Source organism: Rhopalosiphum maidis, chromosome 1 (assembly GCF_003676215.2).
Source record: "Rhopalosiphum maidis isolate BTI-1 chromosome 1, ASM367621v3, whole genome shotgun sequence".
In the NCBI taxonomy this organism is placed as follows: domain Eukaryota; kingdom Metazoa; phylum Arthropoda; class Insecta; order Hemiptera; family Aphididae; genus Rhopalosiphum; species Rhopalosiphum maidis.
Genome location: NC_040877.1, coordinates 41,253,449 through 41,273,781, shown reverse-complemented (window position 1 = coordinate 41,273,781; position 20,333 = coordinate 41,253,449). Strand labels below are relative to the sequence as shown.

The window sequence follows — 20,333 nt, the reverse complement described above, 5'->3', positions numbered from 1 at the left end:
AAAATGTTCGTAAATTTGATGAATTCAATATATACCTATTAAACATCCCCGTAAATATCTGAAAAACGTTCGGTGTATTCCAACATGTATATAAAAACGAAAATAATTGTCAGCGATCGATGAAAAGAAAATGTATATATTATGTTTTATTTTTAATACAATAATTATTATTATTCATTCCGAAAAATCGTTTTGCTACTGTACAATAATACCTGTACTATTATTACTATTATAATATATATTCGTCGTCGGACGACTGCTGCTGTTGCTTATTAAACGTGCCCCAGGGACGCGACGAGGTGAGTGCGGTATACGGCAGCAGCGACTGTGACGTTAAGGCGGGCTGACTGTTTGTTCGGGGAGCTGCTGAGGCGTGGAAAATATACGTTACCGCCCGTCCTGCATGCCGCTGTACAGTATACACTTATCCTCGCGACGATGGGAAAGCTGTGGCGTGGCGGCGGTGTTTTGCCTGCTGCTGCCCGTCACTCCGTGTATATAATATTATTTTATTATATTTTCGTCGACGTCGTTGCACGTTTGACGGTCGGTTTTGTGTAGGCTTAATATTATATTATACAATATACACGGTTGGTTGTTTTAGGGTACGAAAAATTAGTAATTTAGTATTTTTTTATTTTTAAGAAAATTAACACACCTCATAACTAATACATATTACTATACCTACTATTAACTGAAAGCATTCAATTATTGAAAGTTTAAATTATCTGCAGTCGTTTTTACTTGTATACAATATATGAATATAAAATTTACAAGTGATGTACTGATGTATAACGTAAATTAATTATAATTTAGATTTATAATGATATAATTTAGATATGGAAATATTTTTATAGAGTATATCACTTCATACATATAGATACTATAAATTTAGGGGAGAGGGAGGAAATGAAATAATTTTTGAGTGTTAATTAAAAAAATAATAATAAAAAAATCAAGTATAATTAAATTTATTATTTAGTTTCGTTAAATAAAATCTGCAAATTTCTTCGTTTTATTCCAAACATATTAATGACATCCTAAATAAAATTATCTTTGTTCAAGTTCAGATAGTTAAAAAAATTATACTATTTAAGTCATTTAAGCCAATGTCCCGTCTTTCCCCCCCTCAAATGGGCTCCTATGGAATATTATATATTATTTAGGTACCTTATTTACCTTCTATATAGTCATATAGATAGGTGCTCTTCTTTTCAACCAAAAGTTAATTTCCAAACTTCTTTATAAAATAATTCTGATTTTTGGAAACCTAACAGAAAGTACATTTTTTACATGAGTTTTAATGTTTCCTATGAGATGACTTGGTATATATATATATTATATATTATATACACCTACTATGAATTTTATTTTATACATAAGTACTGACAATTTAATAACATCGAATTATTACTTACTACAAAAACCATATACTTTACTTATAAACCGTTAAATTGTATTATCAGTACTTATACGACCTATCTATCTAATTTGATGATTTAAAGTTTTAACGTTGTAGTATAAAATATATTAACTTAATAAATGTCTATAATTTTTTTATTTTTTTATGTAAGAACTTAACATCAATGGGGTGCAGTATTGTAGTAAAAAAAACTAGCTTTTTTAATAAAATGAAGTGTTTAAAATTATACAACTTGAGAAAAAAAAGCCATTTATATGAAAAATGTTGATTTAAATAATTTATATTATAACTAGGTATATGTATATTCTTGTAATATAATACACATTATTTCATATAGCAAGTAGATTTTTTAAAATTGTTTACGATAAATTACAATAAAATATAATATAATATTTTTTATTTTTTAATCGCCAAACTTTGGTGAATCTTTTAAATCGTCTGTGTAAATAATTGTTATTTAAATGTAATATGTAAAAAAAAATAAATTGCGTCTTTGTAGTGATGTAAATATAATATAATATATAAGTGGGCGGGGGCGATAAATAATATTTAAAATTCGCTGTAGGTATTACGCAGTGTATACTCGATTTGTATTCTTTTGTTTGTTTTTTCCTTCGTAAATAGGTACGGCGTGCGTGTATAAAACACACGATCGGCGGCGACGCGCGTTGTTGACATTGATTGGGAGAGGCGTGATCCGGTGATGCGTAAGAAATCTGATTTGTGTCTCCCTTTCCTCGGTCATCACCGCCGAGGCCGCGGTCACACCCACACACACGTCAAACTCGAAAAATTATACTTGCATATATATATATATATATATATATATATATATATATTTAATAGGATTTAAAATCGACATAACATTATTAGGTACTCCTTTTTTGTTCTGACCGTGAAACAAGCGTATTTTTTTTGTCTTCAAATTTAAAAGTATAATATTGATGAAGGGCAACCGTACTGCTACAGCTGCGGAAATTGTTTGATCGAGGGGTTGTTTTATAGATACTTGGTATACATATATTATATTTACCTATATAATATAATTAGCGCGTATGTATAATACATGCATGATATTCCCAAACAAACGGGAATATATTGTGGGTTCAAATGTTTTAGCGTAATTATTTTGACGTAAATTTGTTAGATTTTGAAGAATATACTTACGCTTGGTATGTTGTCGTTGGAACACACGCCCTCTTGTAGCAGTCGATCGCGAATCTCCCAAGCGAATATAGACGGACATTCGCGTTTGTATTGAGATATCTTTGATACAACTTCAGCTGTTGCTACCCTGGGCTTTGAGCCGCCAATCGCTCTAGGTCTTATGGAACCGGTCTCGTAATACCTACAATAGAAAAATATAATTTTTATATTATATTATATTAGTCGTTTAAATAATATCACATAATTTCATCAATTGTCGTCTTGCATGGATGTTTTTCTAACAGTTAATATTATATTTATTTCGTATAGAATATAAACTTGAAATTTGTATAGGTGATTTTATATTTATCTTTATGTAATACAATTCAACACAATGAAAAATATCTGATTCATAAATATGGGTCATACATTATTATTTTTAAAATTTTTTTTAATAAAGGCCATATGATTAGGTCAAATAGTTCATATTAATGTTGGTTTCTACGTTTTACATTAATTTTATCTGTGTTTTTTAGGATCTATGTTCATCATGACATTTAATGTTGAAAGTGACACGTATATCTCTATATTTTAGTCTTTTGAAGTGTACCCATACTATGTTGTTTTCTTATTCGATATAGGTAATAAATAGATAATATAATGGATCTAATTTGATAATACTCGCCTTCCTAAGATTTTTGACACACATCCATTGGATACTTGTAGGATTCTCGATATGTCACAAGGTCTGGCCCCGGAATGGGCAAGTTCGACGATCTTCTGCCGTGTCGAGTCCGGTAACGGTCTTCCACCAACGAACACTCCACCGAGCTGATTAACACCACTGTGCCCTACAAGAAATTAAAACAAAACCGTGTTAATAGAACATTGTTATTTAAACAACAGTTGTACGCTCAGCTCTACCAGAGGTAAACAGTTGGCAACACTGTAACGTTTACTTAAAAATATAATATTAACCAGGATTAAAAGTATAGCAGAAGTGACATTTAAATTATATGTATATATATATATTATACGTTCGAATAAAAACTAATGTCGCGTTAGTTAGGGAGCTTCTTTCATATTTAAGCTTTAAACCGACCGTCACTTCTGTACAATTTTTAAACCCGTGTTCATCATATAATAAGTATATATATATATATATATTATTGTATTGTATTGAGTGTGTTAATTATTAATTTTCGTACCCAAGTCTAATTCACGCGTTGCAATAATCCTACCATCGTAATCAGCAGTGTTACCAACTGAAATCAAAGAAAATCATATGGTATAAAAGTTATGTGTGGTGTGTAAGATCATATTAATACGAAGTTGAGCATATACACAAGGGAGTGTGCAGTTTGTTTTTTGATCGCAGTCGGGGGACATGGTAACATAAAAAAAAATATAATGTAAGTACCTTTATTGATCAGTCATTATTTAGTCGCAGTATATTAATAAGATGATAATAATCAACGTATAGCTTACATTCACGCGCGTTTAATAAAACACTATAATAATTATTGGTTATAGGTATGTAAACCTAGTTATTTCAAATCTTATATATTATAGTCTGCTGTAGGTTGGTCAAAGATTTGCGTCTATAAGATGTGTTTCACTGGAATCGTATATGGAATAATATATGCAATACACACAGACACATATACAGGTAATAGGTAAATGCCATTAGAATCAACAAGTAGGCATCTACATGTGCATAAAGTATTCATTACTGCAACTTTACATGATTATTTCATACCTTTCAATAACTATATTGATAAGTATCTACTTATTCTACCTACAGACTTATAGTTAAACTTTAGACTATAATTTATTTCTGTATAGCATACAGAAATCGCTCACCAAACTTATAAATAAGTATGTTCACCGCGTAAAAAATGTATAATATAGAAGTAGAAATAAGTAAGTATTTACTATAAAAGTATATCATATAATTTCCCACCGGCTATATAGTGCTACATTATACATTGACATATACATTATAGGTGCATATATTATAATATGCTGTTGCGCACGCGGTAGATGGTGTTTACGCGGCGATTAAACAGCACCAGAGGCACCGCCGTCGCCGGAAACATCGTGTAATCGGTCCCCGCGGACGAGAGGGTCAAACAGATCATTACGCTGCGGTTTACACGTTGTACGCAGTCCGCCCGCCCCGGGGAAAACGCTTGACCGTTCGCGGCGACGGCCCTCGCAGCAGCCGACCGAGTGGCTTTTATATATTTTTTGCGCCGCGGTGGTGTCCGGACGTCCGGTCATCCAACCCTCCGCGGTCCGGACAGCCACCCTCTGTGGTACATGTCGTTTATTAATATAATAATACTACGTCCGTGACAAAAACAAACAAAAAAAAAAGAACAACATAATAATAATAATAATCATAAAACACGATACGGCGACGCACATCCATTACATTGACGTTGATTACATGGCGATGTATGTTTATATTATAACAATATTATATACATTACGGGCATAATACTAGATACATAATACATTATATAATATTATATAGCTAAATATCTACATATTTATACATACGAGTACATGATACATGGCGAGAATTGCATTGACTTTAAAGTTTAAATATGGATAGTATAGGTTAAACTTGAACATATATCAAGTCATAGCCCACAGCAAATATATTTTTTTTAGTTGTATACTATGCAGGATACAGGTACTTGCAGGGATCATATTTTATTTTTAATTGAAAATAACATTCACTGGTTAGCTTATATAGTCACTCGTTGTCAAATTTTATGATAATATTTGTGTACTTATATTTTTTGAGAACTAGTTTTTATCTATAACCATGTATATATATTAAATATATTATATTTACACTCAACAAAAAATAATGCGATTCTGTACTTTAATATGTATATAATTTCTAAATTGTTTGTAAAAAGTAAATATTGCAATAGTGTTATGTCCAAATAATGTTACAATATTATTACTGTATTTATATTATATGGATCAAATATGCACCTATACTGCTTAAGAAATATAAACTTCATCTAAACACAAGTAATAATAAGTATCGTATATATACCTATATGTATATAATGATTTCAATGACAATAACACGGCGTTTGACCGTATATTATATATTATAACATCGTGTAGTCGGAACTTAGAATTCTCACTTCAAACAACTCAACCGCATTTGTATAACTGCCTTTCATGTCTGACCGAACAACACGACGCGTGGTGAATTGTCGTCACTTAAAGGGTGGATGAGGTGTCGAGGAGGAGGAGGAGTCGAGCTGGGTGTAAACCTATATAGGTAATATAATGTATCCGTACCTAATATAATATAACGACGTTTAACAGTTTTGAAATTGTAACGCTATTATATAGAAAGCGGCGGCAGTCGCATTGATACAACCGTATTATTATAACGAACGGCGGCAATGGGGATTTTAACGAACAGGTGCGACAGTTTCACCACATCGCAAACTCTGCCACAGAACACCCCCGCACATTTACCATTCATTATTACTCGTATTATTATTATATATAATATAATAATATAACGAATCCAATGCGCGGTATCGGTCAATCCTTTCGCTGTATAGTACAGCCTTTAGGTACCTAGTACCTACTATCTATACACAATCGTTTTGGACAACCTTGCAGCTGGTGTCGAGTGTCCACGGTATCAATGCGATAAACAAGTGGGTACATAATAATATTATCCGTATAAATACAATATTCGAAAATTTATTATACAATTGTATAATATAAAATTGGTCGATTGTTGTTGTGATTTCGTCTAACACAATATCGGTTCCACTCTGCAGAGGTAGGTACGTCAGGCAAAATGTACCTATATCAAATACTTATATAGATACGTCTTCTGCTGTCCACGCAGGTCGTTAAACATAAATACTAGAAATTAGCGCACATATGCAATAGATTTATTTTCAGATGGTGTAGTGCTAATAGTAGATAATATTTCTGAAATTACTTTTTACTGATATTAGATGAAGATAGATAGAAGCAGAGCAATTTTTAGAAATACATTATCATGAACTATACTTTATTATAATACACATAAGTTTATAATAATACCGAAATACGAGCATTATTATACATTATGATTGACTATTAGTAGGTATACTAATGAAACCAGAAATTATTTATCTTCCTCAGGTTCTCAAATTAAAACTTGAGCATTATATTATGTATTATAGGTACATAGCTAAACAAATTTACAAGCCTAACTATATAAGTTAATTAATGACTATAATTTAAAGTATACATATTTTTTTTTTTATCGATAGTATGTTATATGTATGAATAGCTTAGGTTAGGTTACTTACGTAAAATTAGTTATTAAATTTCTTCGTATTTTTTTTTTTTTAAATTATTTTTATTCTTTAAATATGTTGTGTGAGATCTTATAACACTGACATATAGTTTACTACAACTTGATATTAAATTACATTATTTCTTGTTTTTAATAAATAAGCTAGACATTTTGCTTTCGTGTGTCTAAAATCATTCCAGTAAAATTGGAAGACTTAAAAATGTTTGATATAAGTAAAATATAGTGTTGATAAATTTGTTGGTTAAGTAAGTATAACAACTAACAATTAATTAATAATTAGTGAATTAGGTAAACTCTTGTATATAATAAGTTTCATTCCATATTTCCAACAATGGCATCAATTAATTAATTTCTGCAGAGAATTTGAGATTATAATTTGGTGTATTGTTATGAATTATTATTAAATCATACATGTACGTAAATATATTATATATTATTATAATTTTGTATATACCTATTATTTTTTTATTGATATAGTCTAGTTAAAAATATATTATTTTCCAAAATATTCTCAGTTCTAGAGTTCAAATAGTGTCCGTGTAATCGTTTGACTGCTGTACCAATAGTTGTAGACTATAATTATTATAGCGCAGTTAACTGTTATTGTTGTTAAGTAAAATATTAAATTTATACTATTGTTGGTAATTTATATAAAGCTAATTGTAGTTATTGTTTGACGTGATATTAACTATATAGTTAAGTTCGTTATTTAATTAATTATCATTTTTGTTTTATTAAAATTGATTTTACAATATTATTTGTACTGATTATAACTTTTTGTATCCTCTCTAGATGTTCTAACAATACTTTTAAACAAAACTTTGTCTAAATTTATAAAGCGGTTTAAAGAATACTTATTCGCATATTGATCATATTCTATAACAATATATGTATTTACAGTATAAACATTTTGGTATATCGTTTCGTATATAAATATATTTAGATAGGTATATAGAGTTAATGGGTTAAAAATGATCGATGAGAATAGATTGAAGTATATCGTTTTATAATATATATAATATGTAGTATAGTTTTGTCATAAAATTAGTATCAATAACAATTAACAGTCAACAGAAAATAATGAATAATGAAAATTTGTTATTAATTATAATAGAAGTGGCTTATATATATTACAGACTGCGCCGTTGTTGTGAAATGAACCATTGGTCCAAATCAATCGATTAACGTACCCTTGAATGGACATCGCATGAGCCAAGGGTACCTGTCAAAACATTGTCTGAGCAATAATTACACGAGATGTTATGTAAAATGGCGGCTTACACGGTTCTTATATATATAAAAAAAGACTGGACTACTACAAAACCCGACGGGATTATACGTGGATTACAAATTTGTTAACACAATCCGGCGGTACACAAAAACATCTATTCATCGGTACATTTTTATTATTATATTATTACACGCCGTATATGCTCTGTATAATAATAACCATTGTCAGATATACCGTCCGCACATTATTATTATGTATATTTTTTCCCTCCTCGGTACATTATACATATTTTTCCGGAATTCGGACAACCCAATAGCTCTTGTTCGCGTTGTATTGTACACGTTTCATATAAAGCGAATAATAATAATAATAATAATAATTCTATACCGACTATATAATATAGTTTTGTAGTGTTATACACCTATACGTGGATTCGAATTGATGTTTCAATATAAAATACTATCAAAAATCACTATACATCGAGTCGTGGGATCACAACCAATTTAATTGTTCCCATTTATTGTATAAAAACATAATCGTTAAGTTTTTTTCATTGTCACTTAACTCTAGGGGTCCAGATTTGATATAATTTTTTTTGCGTATATACCTACCTATTTTATAATACATATATTTATTATATTTTTAATAGTCTTTAAATATTAAATTTATGTTTAATATATTACTAGACCTATGATTTAGATTTAATGTATACAGTACGTTAGATTTGAGAGAAAAAGTTATTATTTAAGTGATTTAACCCAACATGGAATGTTAAGTAATCTTTGATATTGGGTATATATTATTTTGTAAAATATATATCATACAGTCTAAGCTTATATTAAAATGTTTATACATCATTGAACTACTTTAAATTTGGTAAACACTGGAATTTATTATTTGCATGTATGTTATAAAATTGTAGCCACGGTTGATTTTTATTTAATTCAATTTACTATCATAACATTAGATTGCAAAATTATGTTTTCAAACCATGCAATTTGAGTTCAGTATTGGATATACTGAATGTTGGATGAGAAAACATCTTAACAGGAGCAAAAAAATCTATGTAAAATTCATCTATGATATAATTAATTAATTTAACTAAAATCGTTTCAAATATTTATATATACATATATATTTAAATTATAATAAAGTAGGTAATCAAATAACTTTATTTTTAAAAATTCAACATTTTTATAAAGATTAAAAGGTGCTTTGATTAAAAATAAATATTAGTAATTATTATTTCAAAGTTGCGTATGTTTTACGTTCATTTTTCATTTAAGTAATATGCAGATATGTTTCCTTGTGAATAAAGTATTTGAGGAATAGTAGCTTGAAAATAAATAAGATAAAAATATTTATACTTATAAATCAGAAAACGGTTTATTTTAGGCTTATATAGTTATTGCTATAGCTGCGTTTGTGTAGTGTACATATATTTTATTTTATTCAGAATTTTCTTGACTGTTCGAATATAGGCGAGATGCTGGTGTAAAAAAAGAAAAAAAAGGCACTTGGAGCTTTTCCGGCCAACGACTTTGCTTACCCCTGCTCCTCCGCCATTTACGCATTTTTATCACCCTCCACTCTTCTTCTCGTTTCCCAAGCAGCCCTCGGCGTTCCTAAATTTCCAGAACCTCTTATGTCATACCCACCTCTCTTCCCTTTACCAACCATCCAAGGGGTTTTTTGGGGTGACAAGACACCCGCCCGTTGTCGGGAAAAGGGGGTGAGCAGTTAATTCTGCGTGTCATTTGCACGCCGCGCACAATATCTTAAAAGGGAAACCTCTCCCCGTGTAGATTTATACACACACACACATAATATATATACATATATAAATATGTCTCTATTATATATATATATATATATATATATATATATATATATGTATATAATAATAATATGATATACATAACTTGATCTACTATGTCTTTGGAAAAAAATAAGGGGGAATAGAAAACTCCTCCCCGACAAAAAATTTTACATCAAAAACACTCCCGGATTGGTATATATTCTAAGGCGGCTCGCTTGCTCTGCAGTATAGATATTTTAAAAGAGGGTCACCCAGTTGCACGGATAAAATCTAATTTGTGGTTTTAAATTGTGTTATTTTAATTTCGTAGATTACAAACTGTATCATCGTATAATGTGGAGATAGTTATATTTCAAGAATGAGAAATTATGATTACATTTTAGTCAAAATTTATATATTATATATTCTCTTTCATTTAATTGTATATAATATTAAGCAATATAGTATGGATTTGAATAATATTTATTATTCAATTATTTTACTAATTTATATAGTAGGTACCTATATAATAAAAAAGTTATACCTAGTACATAATCGTATATATAATATTAGCCATTAGGTATTATAATTTAGTTTCAGTTGTAATTATTATATTCCAATTCTTGGATAAATATATTTTTTTACATTATATTTTAACACGTCTTTATGAAGGTAGGTATATACATTTACGATTGGCCTTGATGGATTATAATTTATTGTGTCAAATTGTGACGTTAATTTTGTAAAATACTAGTTTATTATTACATTTAAAAATATTAGTGTAGATACATGTATGATACTGAGTAAAGTAAATACCAAGGTTATTATAATTTAATTCATTCTTAGTTTGTTATTTTAAACGTTGATTAATTTATTTATAAATTATATATTTAAAATTTAATACTTAGAAAAAAAATCCAATGAATTGATAATTTTGGCAAACATCTCAACCACAGTAAGCGTAATTGTATTTGCGAAAATAAACAATGCCGTGTGTTAAAATATTACAAGTATATGCAGGACCAATTTAATATTTATATTTTGAATTTGAAGGTAATATTAAATTATTTTTATCTTTATTGTCAGTTGTCACAATTTTACCGTTTATTTCATTAATTTTAATACGAATAATACAAATACATAGGTAGCCAGATGGATATTTCAAAATTCGTTATATGCTGCAGCAAGGTAGCTCATCGTGATTTCCCGTTTTCTCATCTAATTAACATGTGTTGGAAACAATAAAAGGTGTCCTATATGGCTTTATAGAATACATGTACCTATCTATTTAAAAATAATTTATAATGATACAAATATATATAGACTGCAAAATACTCATACTTATAAATGTGTCACTGCATTTTATCACAATATTTATTATTTATTCGCTAAAATTCCGGGCTTTTCAGTTTCGTTTATAAACACATATTACCTATAATATATTTTTGACAACTGTATGAAAAAAAAACTCAATCGCGTTTGTGTACAACGCGTACCTATGGGATATTCGAATTCAACAATACTACTGTGATGTTGACGATCGTACGTTTGACGTCAATATATAGGAGGTATACAGATCCACATAATACTTAAACGATTCATATAATATGTAATACAATTTGTCGTATGCTTGAGTGTAGTCATCATCATATTATATGCCTTATCCGAAGCGCGCGTGTGCGTGAGACGACCGGCGGAATTTCGGCAAAAATACAATAATCGCAGGTGACAGGTGTGAAAAATAAAAGAGAGAAAAACGTCGTGGAAAGAGAATAGAAGCGGAGAAGATGAAGAAGCCGCAGCTGTGTGTAGGATACACATATATACCGCTATAACCCATACATATACGTATAATAATAATAATATGCCGCCGCGTTAGGTACCGAACGCAAAAAGGGACCGCGCGAGCGCAGCGTGTGAGCTCGTTAAATTAGCGTCGCCGTTTGGGAAACGATATATTTGCCACGTCCCATTGAGCCGGGCCGCCGCTATACATGCTACCACCTATACCTATACGCGCGTGAAGGCCGCACGCAGAGGACACATACTCGCATGTTATATGCACTCGCGAGTCCCTAGAGGCCTATATAATATAATAATATAATAAACGCGCGCGGTACATGGTTTACTGTTATTATTATTTTTATTATCATCATTGTGTACGGCGCGTAGTTATATTCCGTCTGCGCGCGGAGGTTCCTGCACAGTATATATTCTTTGCACAACCCTTTCAGCTTTTCGCGATTTATTATTCCTATATATTTTTTTTCGTACTCTCTCGTCCTTGGCGTCGTCGCGTATAAAAATAATAATTGCATTTCATCACACGATGACTGACGTCGCGTCAACGACGATATAATAATAAAAAAATAGTACGTATCGACGACTTCCTACTGTTTTACCGTTTCTGTGGCTGTGATCGGCGACGTGCGTATATTGTTTGTGACGCAGTCGTGAAGTCATTTTTAAATTTCATTTGTGGATAAAATAATAATACATAATTATTATACTCTCACGTTTGTATGACAAATGGTTCGTTGTACAGAAACCGGTTATTGGTTTTTAAATTGAGTGAAAAAATTATCATTGCATTTATCAAGTACAGTGTACATACACTATGTATTGTACACTGTATTTACTACGTAAATAAACATAACAATTTACAGAAATAATCAATATACGAAATCTGTAATAGATTATTACAAAGCGAATCACTTTATTTAATCTGTTTGTATCTGTATACTTTTATATGTGGATCATTCAGCCTGTCTAACATGTATGTATATAGTGTATAGATAACTACTTGGTAGTTTATATACCTATACAGAGTTTTAAAGGTTTAAAGAGATTAGATTATTTATTTTTATTTATTTACAAAAATCATAATTTTAAGTATATCATAATAATCACATGATTTGTATCATGATTTTTATAAGGTTGTCTAATACTAACATATAAAATTAATTTTTATAAATTTATGTTTGATGAAATAAAAATGTATCATGGTTTGAGAGAATATCACTATTTTGTCAAAAATAAAAATAATATAGAATACCTTTCTATTCAAATATAATATGCTGCAGTTGTTAGTTTTAATAATATCTATATAAGCTATTGATTTAAAATTGTATTTATACCTAAAAAGATCGATAATTTTCTTTTGAAAATAATTTTACAGTATAGGTAAAATGTATGTGTATAGTATGTATAGTATAGTATAGTATGTATAGTATGTGTATAGTACACACATCATGCTATAAAAGACTTTATAGTAGTTGAGTTGTGTTTATTATAAGAATTGAGTTTTGTGTAAGGAAAACAAGCATGTCATCACCGACATCACCTATAGAAATCTCGGCTGCATTACCTATATACTTATTACTTATACTATATAGACGCGTATCGGCACACGAGATATGTCGGACTTGACGACATTTGACAGACGCGTTACACGTAGGTATATATAAATATATCTATATTTATATAAACTCGATGTGTCTAATATTATTATATATATACAGGTACATTTTTTCATTCGATACGGTGTCGTATAACGAGATATTGTCTTCCATCGTGCTGAAGGTAAACACAAAACCGCTACACCGTCGTACACAGGGTGGCCGGGACCCGTCAGGCGAAACCCAATACGTCTGATGTTTTTATTTTAATAAAATAATAATAATATAAAAAAAAACAACATTTTCCTTTATATGTGCGTATTTTTTCCGCCCGTTTTCCCTTTAATTATACACGGCAAGCTGGTTTCTGTACACGCACGGTTATTTTTCCATCCATGAGTGAACCAGTCACACGGAATCATGTCTTCAAACCGACACACACCGACACACACACACATATAAAATGATAGAAACACTACACTTCCTCGCAACCCGTTGAAAATGTTCTCTCTCTCTCTCTCTCTCTAAATATATATATAGTAATATAACTATCCTTCTTATTTTAATTTTCTTCATATAATATATTCCGGATTGTATAACTTATGCTTGTTGACCAAACTATATAGTCGATCTACCGAGTTTAGTTAATATGTGCGGCGTATAAAAAACCGTATATAGGTAGGTATGTATATATTATTATCGTATTTTATTAACTTTTCAACTCGTTCTATATAATACGTGTTTATTTTATATTTTTATATATTATTACCTATATTTTATCATAATAATAAAGGTACCTTTAAATGGAATTTTGGTGAGATGAGTAAAATGCATATGAGATTATTTACCTTTGTGTGCGAGATCGTCGTGATGGTTAGGCGGCCACGCTGATCCCGTTCCGATCCCATGGTGAGCAGTCAACGATTGGTGATGGTGATGGTGGTGATGATGGTGATGATGAGGCAGTAAGCCGGCTTGTTCCGTTCTTGTAATGCCTTGTAACATGCTTGGAGGAGTTCTGGAACAGTTTATTGAAAACGTTAATTTGAAAGGGATGTGTAACATAAAATAATAATTCCTACACGGTATAATAAGATTTAACGCATAAGTTATTTATACATCAATCATCAGATGTATTGCATACACAATATTATATAGTATGTGTGTATAATGTATATTGCATGAGTATGAATGATGGTGACGATAGGATTAGACTTTCCGCTCGAAAGCCCGAAAACGTGTTTGTCATATTATGCATATTGACATAAACCCGTAACCGCGGTAATATATATAATATTTTTGTATACCTATCTACCGATATTAAACTGTAGGTATTATTTAGTTTAGGTTGTACATCACATTATAATAATTAGGCTTGGATAAGTTATAAAAAAGTTAAAATCAAGAAAATACGAAAAAATGTGACTGCAAATGTACACTTACAAGATCTTAAGTCTATACTGCCTATAAACAAAAGAAAAAATTATTTAAGATTCAACAATTTATAATTAATTAATATACTGAGTGATCCATTTAAGTATCATTTGTTCGAAAATGTCTAACTCTTTTGAAACCTTTAATTATATTTTTCATTATAGCGTGGTTTATAGCACATTTAAAAATACTATAATATCATAGGTGTATTTTATAAACATTATATATATAGAGTGGTTCATCACCTATATTTAATTTCCAGAGCTAATTTGTTCTGGTGTATTTACTAATAATAGTAATACTAACAATATACATATAATACAGCGAAGGCCACTCGAGCACGGCCATTTCTGTTGAAACGATGTCATTCATATACACACATATATGTATGATATAATTCGACCACTTTGGAACCCCTCGAGCACACTTCAGTCGGGGTTGAAAAAGAAAATAATAATAATAACAGTATTATATTATACCTAGTACAACATTATTAGCGTGTGTCACGTTATATATACCTATCTACACAAGTGGTGCAGCGTGTATAAAAGGACTTGGGCCATGTATCGTACCCATATTATATATATATAAATACAATTATTTAAAATATATTGTGCAATATACAAACGTTACATACTATGATGTGTGTAAGTTTATATTTATATACCACTCATTTCTCTCACATTTCAATGTATATATATATTATACACATACACACTCTCGAAATGGTAACGCGATACTCGCTCTGGGGGCAGCTATTAATGAAATAATATAAAAACACACCCCCGCTTTAAGAGTAATACACATTTAACCCTCGCGAATGATGACGCTAATTTTAATTGACTTCCTGTAAGTATATAATATAGCATTTAACCACCTTCTTTTTTGTTTGTTTAAACTATGTTTTTTATTTTTGTTATTGCTCTACGTGATTGCTGTTCTTTTAATTACCTCTCTTTCCCTCACGGTTATTATATAGTTAAAAGATTAATAAAATAAAACATTTTTTTCCCTTTTTATCCATTAGGTATATATAATATAACTAGACTTTTTGATTAGCTAAGTATAACGTAAATAATTACTGTACAACAAAGTGTAAAAGTTTGTTACAACGTTAAATGAATGAATTTACTTTACTGCGTGGTATCTATATATTTATACATAGTTGAGTAAATTTTTTATTTGTACATGTTAAACTTGCATTTATATATATGTAGGTTATACTTTTAAGTTTAAATATTGTTCTTAAATTGTATACACCTATTTATAATATATTAATCTACATATTTATTAAATTATTAGGTATGTATTTACGTATTAATTATAATTCAATATTTATTTAGTTGACTTGTTTTCTTATTTATTTTTTTAAAATATATTTTTAAAATAATATATTATATAAGATCCAAATTTATATTTTATAGTAGTTATATAGGTATTCTAAATATTTGTTTAGAAAACAATTATTAAGTTTTTAACGTTAGTTATTATGTATTATGTTGTTTTTAAATTTTATACTGATAGTATAATAAATAATAATGAATATGTGCTGTGACGTAGATATAAGTTAACTTAATGAGTATTATTACTTAATTCATTAACATTAAAACCGCTAAATTAAACAAAGATTTATAGTGGATAGTTATGTTGGAAATTATCCAAAACAAAAACTGAAAATGGGTAATTATTTTATTTGAGATGTTGGTGGTTTCAAATATAATGTATTACTTATACATTACATAAATTTATCGTAATGAATTAAGAAATTAAGAGCTGGATAATTTAAAAAAAAATCAATGTGTTGCAGTAAAACCAGATTTTTCGGCAATCGTTTTACCACCAATAAAATGTTTTCTTGAGTAGTATAAAATATGTATACATACTATCTATATACTTAAACTATTAATTAAATATATTAATATTATATAATTATATTAGTTAATAAACTGTAAGCAGCTACATATAGTTATACCTATAGGCTAATAGTTTTTATAAAATTATCTATTGGTTTTGGATAAAAGCCTATAGTAGATGTTATTTAGAGTTATAATTTATAATAATTTAATATACAATAAAATGTATAAAAAATATATTATCTATAATCAATATGTATTTTTACTTTTTGGATAGGTACCAACTATAATTACTATAATTCTCGGATGAACATAATAACCATATGTTCACTATATATGGTCATACCAAATGAAAGTATTTGAACGACTACCTATAGATATTTAATAACTAAATACTTAACTAAACTGTATATGGATTTAATTAGATTAGATAATTCAATTTTAACGGTGAATTTTTAAATTATTACTTAATAAAGATATATAATTGTTTTAGATTTTCTTATAAAAAAATTAAATAGTTAGAATTCCTTCTAGCTCATGAACGTGAATTCTTGGGATAGTCCTTGGGTTTATATAACTATCGATGTGTACAATTGTACAAAGATTGTAATAAATAATATAATCATTCATATAATCTATATAAAATGAAATTATATGAATCGTATGTATAACTTATAAACAAGGTAATAACTATTATAAATTAAAAACTATTATATACTATTATATTATATCTATGTATACAAAATGTTGGTAAAAATAAGGGAAGCTTTTAAATGAATTATTGAGTAAAAATTAATAAATATACCTGTGTATAATATTATATAAATAATAATACCTATTAATTATAAGTTAAATTAAAATAATTTAATAATAAATATAATTGTACTATTATATTATATTAAATATTTAATTATAATATTTAAATACATCATTTAAATGGTATTTTATACTTTTCATAAACATATACAATTTATGTCTATAAATATAAACAGCGATTAGAAGATTATATTTGGTTATTTAATATATATAAATATATACTATATTCATTACCTATATTATATGCGTATAATTTCAGATTATTGGGGAAAAAAATAGTCGGTACTATTAAATATTTAAATGAAACTATTCCTATAATAAGTTATAGTTTTGATTAAATATATACGTAGACTTAGGCAACTATATATTATAATATAATCTTAATGTGTATATACGACGTCAAAAATAATATATAGACGGTATACCTATACTTACATCGTATAATATGTTTAATATATAATATATACCTATATATAGCATATACCTAACTAGATGAAGCAATCATAACGATAAGTATAAGTATATTGAGGTTTTTGGGTAATAAAAATAAGAAATGTAACCCGTGTAAATATATATTATACCTATTATATTATTCATATTAATTTAAAAATATATAAGTATATGTATTATAATAATTATTATTTTTAATTTAATTCAACTTAACTCAATACTTATAACATAGTATAATAATACATAGTAATTATAATAGTTGATTATCCTTCTCTTTAAGATTAGAGCTTGTGGCGAGATATATTATGAAGTTATATTGCCCCCACCTTATTAATCTGCAACCGGCTTATAAAATTCTTAACAGCATATAATATATTAATGTTAATAATTGCGTAAAATACGTAAATAGATATAATATATTTTAAAGGTGCCAGTTAATAACAATAAAATAGAGTATTGGTACTTCACTACTTCAGTACATACAGTGGCGTATATAGGGGAGGTTTAGGGTCTCAAACCCCTCTCGAAATATATGGTTAGTACGGGCATTGATTTTGAATGTATAATATTAATTGGAATTAATTGGAAAAAAAACCCCCGAAATTAATTTCTATGTACGCCACTGAGTATACATAACTATAGAATAAAGAATATGTATATATATATATATAAGAACAAATTAGCGTGGAATACCTGCGCAATCAATAGCTATAGTGTTGTTGTAAAAGTAGTTACATTATTTATTTTTAAGAGTCGTGAAACAAAATAGTTTATTCATATATATATTTAATATGTATACATAATTTATGTTAAATATTGTACATATTTATAGTACCTATTATAGAAAACACACTAGTAGTATTATTCATTTAAAAGCAGGAGGTAGCGTATATACTACCGTTACTAGAAAAGAATTAAAAACAAACTCGCAATTCAAAATATTAACAGACTCGTGATAATATTTAAGAAAAATGTCAGGTGTATACGTATATACTTATCAAACTATCGTCCATTATACAGATACTTATAGGTCTATGATGTATAGATATTTTAATGAATAACATAAAGTGGTACGATATTTATTACTCACGTGTTAAAGTTCAGTAAAAAAGCAAATCCACGCACTGAACGACGTTATAATCCGAACGAACGAATATAATATGTATACCTTTATATTATATTTATGGATTTTCACGTGTTTTCACGATCAATCCGATTCAATCATCACTGCAGTAGGTATTTATATATATATTATATTATAATATATATATTTTGTCCGCGTAAAAAAACGTAAAACAAAAAATAAAATATTAAAAAAAAAATACTTATTATATTTTACGGAGAAAAACTATTCGATTTTTGAGTACGTAAATAATGATGATGAAAAAAAAAAAACATAAAACAATTACTAAATTAGGTATTCAATATCGCGGAGTCGCGCGTGTAATATATTATTTTTATAACTACGTAGTCGCGTCGTGCTGCCGGACGGGAGCCGCGTGCAACGTGTGATGCGTTTCGAGTGGCCGCGCGGTTCGGTAACGTGTGCGCCGCGACCGACGAAGCCACCGTGTGTTCCGTTGCCTGGTTCCCGCGCGCGCGGCGGCGGCGGGAGACGATTGCCGCTGCGGCGTCTGTGGTGGTGGCGATGGTGGTGGTGGTGGTGGTGATCGAGAGGGGTGGCGAGGGAGCGAGGGATTAGCGTACGGCGGGCACTACCGCGGGATTCGGCGGCGGTGCGTGTGTAAAATATTTTTCGGGGTCGGTCGGAACGCGGCGGAGGGTGGGACCGGAGCGCCGCCCGTCCGCCAATCGCGTGCCGGCGCCCAGATCGATATAGAACGCCGCGCTCATTCGTCCGGAAGATATGTTCCATCCGCCAGGCGCGACACACGAGCGCGCGCGCACGCTCGCAAGCGCCCCGCCGCTTCCGCCACTCGTTCATCTCACCACCGGCACAGCCGTCGCCACCGTCTCCGCCGGTCGTACCCCGCGCCCCGATGGCATTATAATAATAATAATAATAATAATCATTTTTAACTCCACGACACCCCTTCCAACTCTCTCTCCTTGATAACGCCGCCGCTTTTTATCTCCCCGCCACCCGGTCGGATATATAGCGACACCCAACCACCCCCCCCCACACACACACACGCACCCACCTTTATCCGCCGACCGTCACCCTGCAACTCCGCGGACGAAGTTATCCCGCTCCGCCGTAACGTCCGTTTGTTTGCGTTTCGCGTATACGTATGTATTTATTGTTGTTTTTTTTCTCTCACCTCTCTCGTTTACCACCGACCACCCGCCCACCCACCCAACAAACCCACTACATCCTCCATACCCTTCCCCTTCGGCACTGCAAACCGTTAACACGCTTATATATATATATATATATACATACATGCTGGACGAGTGAGAGGTATA

General features: G+C 30.0%; 1 protein-coding gene across 2 annotated transcripts in view; it reads right to left on the bottom strand.

The window, feature by feature from the left end:
• LOC113550345 (paired box protein Pax-6-like) overlaps positions 1 to 19,486 on the bottom strand; it is a 43,783-nt gene extending 24,297 nt beyond the window's left edge. The window contains exons 1-5 of one of the 2 annotated variants that reach the window (XM_026952099.1): positions 18,997 to 19,486; positions 14,202 to 14,371; positions 3,778 to 3,834; positions 3,255 to 3,420; positions 2,591 to 2,771 (exon numbers count right to left, since the gene is read on the bottom strand). In XM_026952099.1, the coding sequence (XP_026807900.1) occupies positions 2,591 to 2,771; positions 3,255 to 3,420; positions 3,778 to 3,834; positions 14,202 to 14,358 (561 nt within the window). In that variant the 5' untranslated portion in view covers positions 14,359 to 14,371; positions 18,997 to 19,486. The remainder of the gene's footprint in view (positions 1 to 2,590; positions 2,772 to 3,254; positions 3,421 to 3,777; positions 3,835 to 14,201; positions 14,372 to 18,996) is intronic. The other variant, XM_026952100.1, reaches the window with a different exon arrangement.
• Between the last annotated feature and the right edge of the window lie 847 nt (positions 19,487 to 20,333).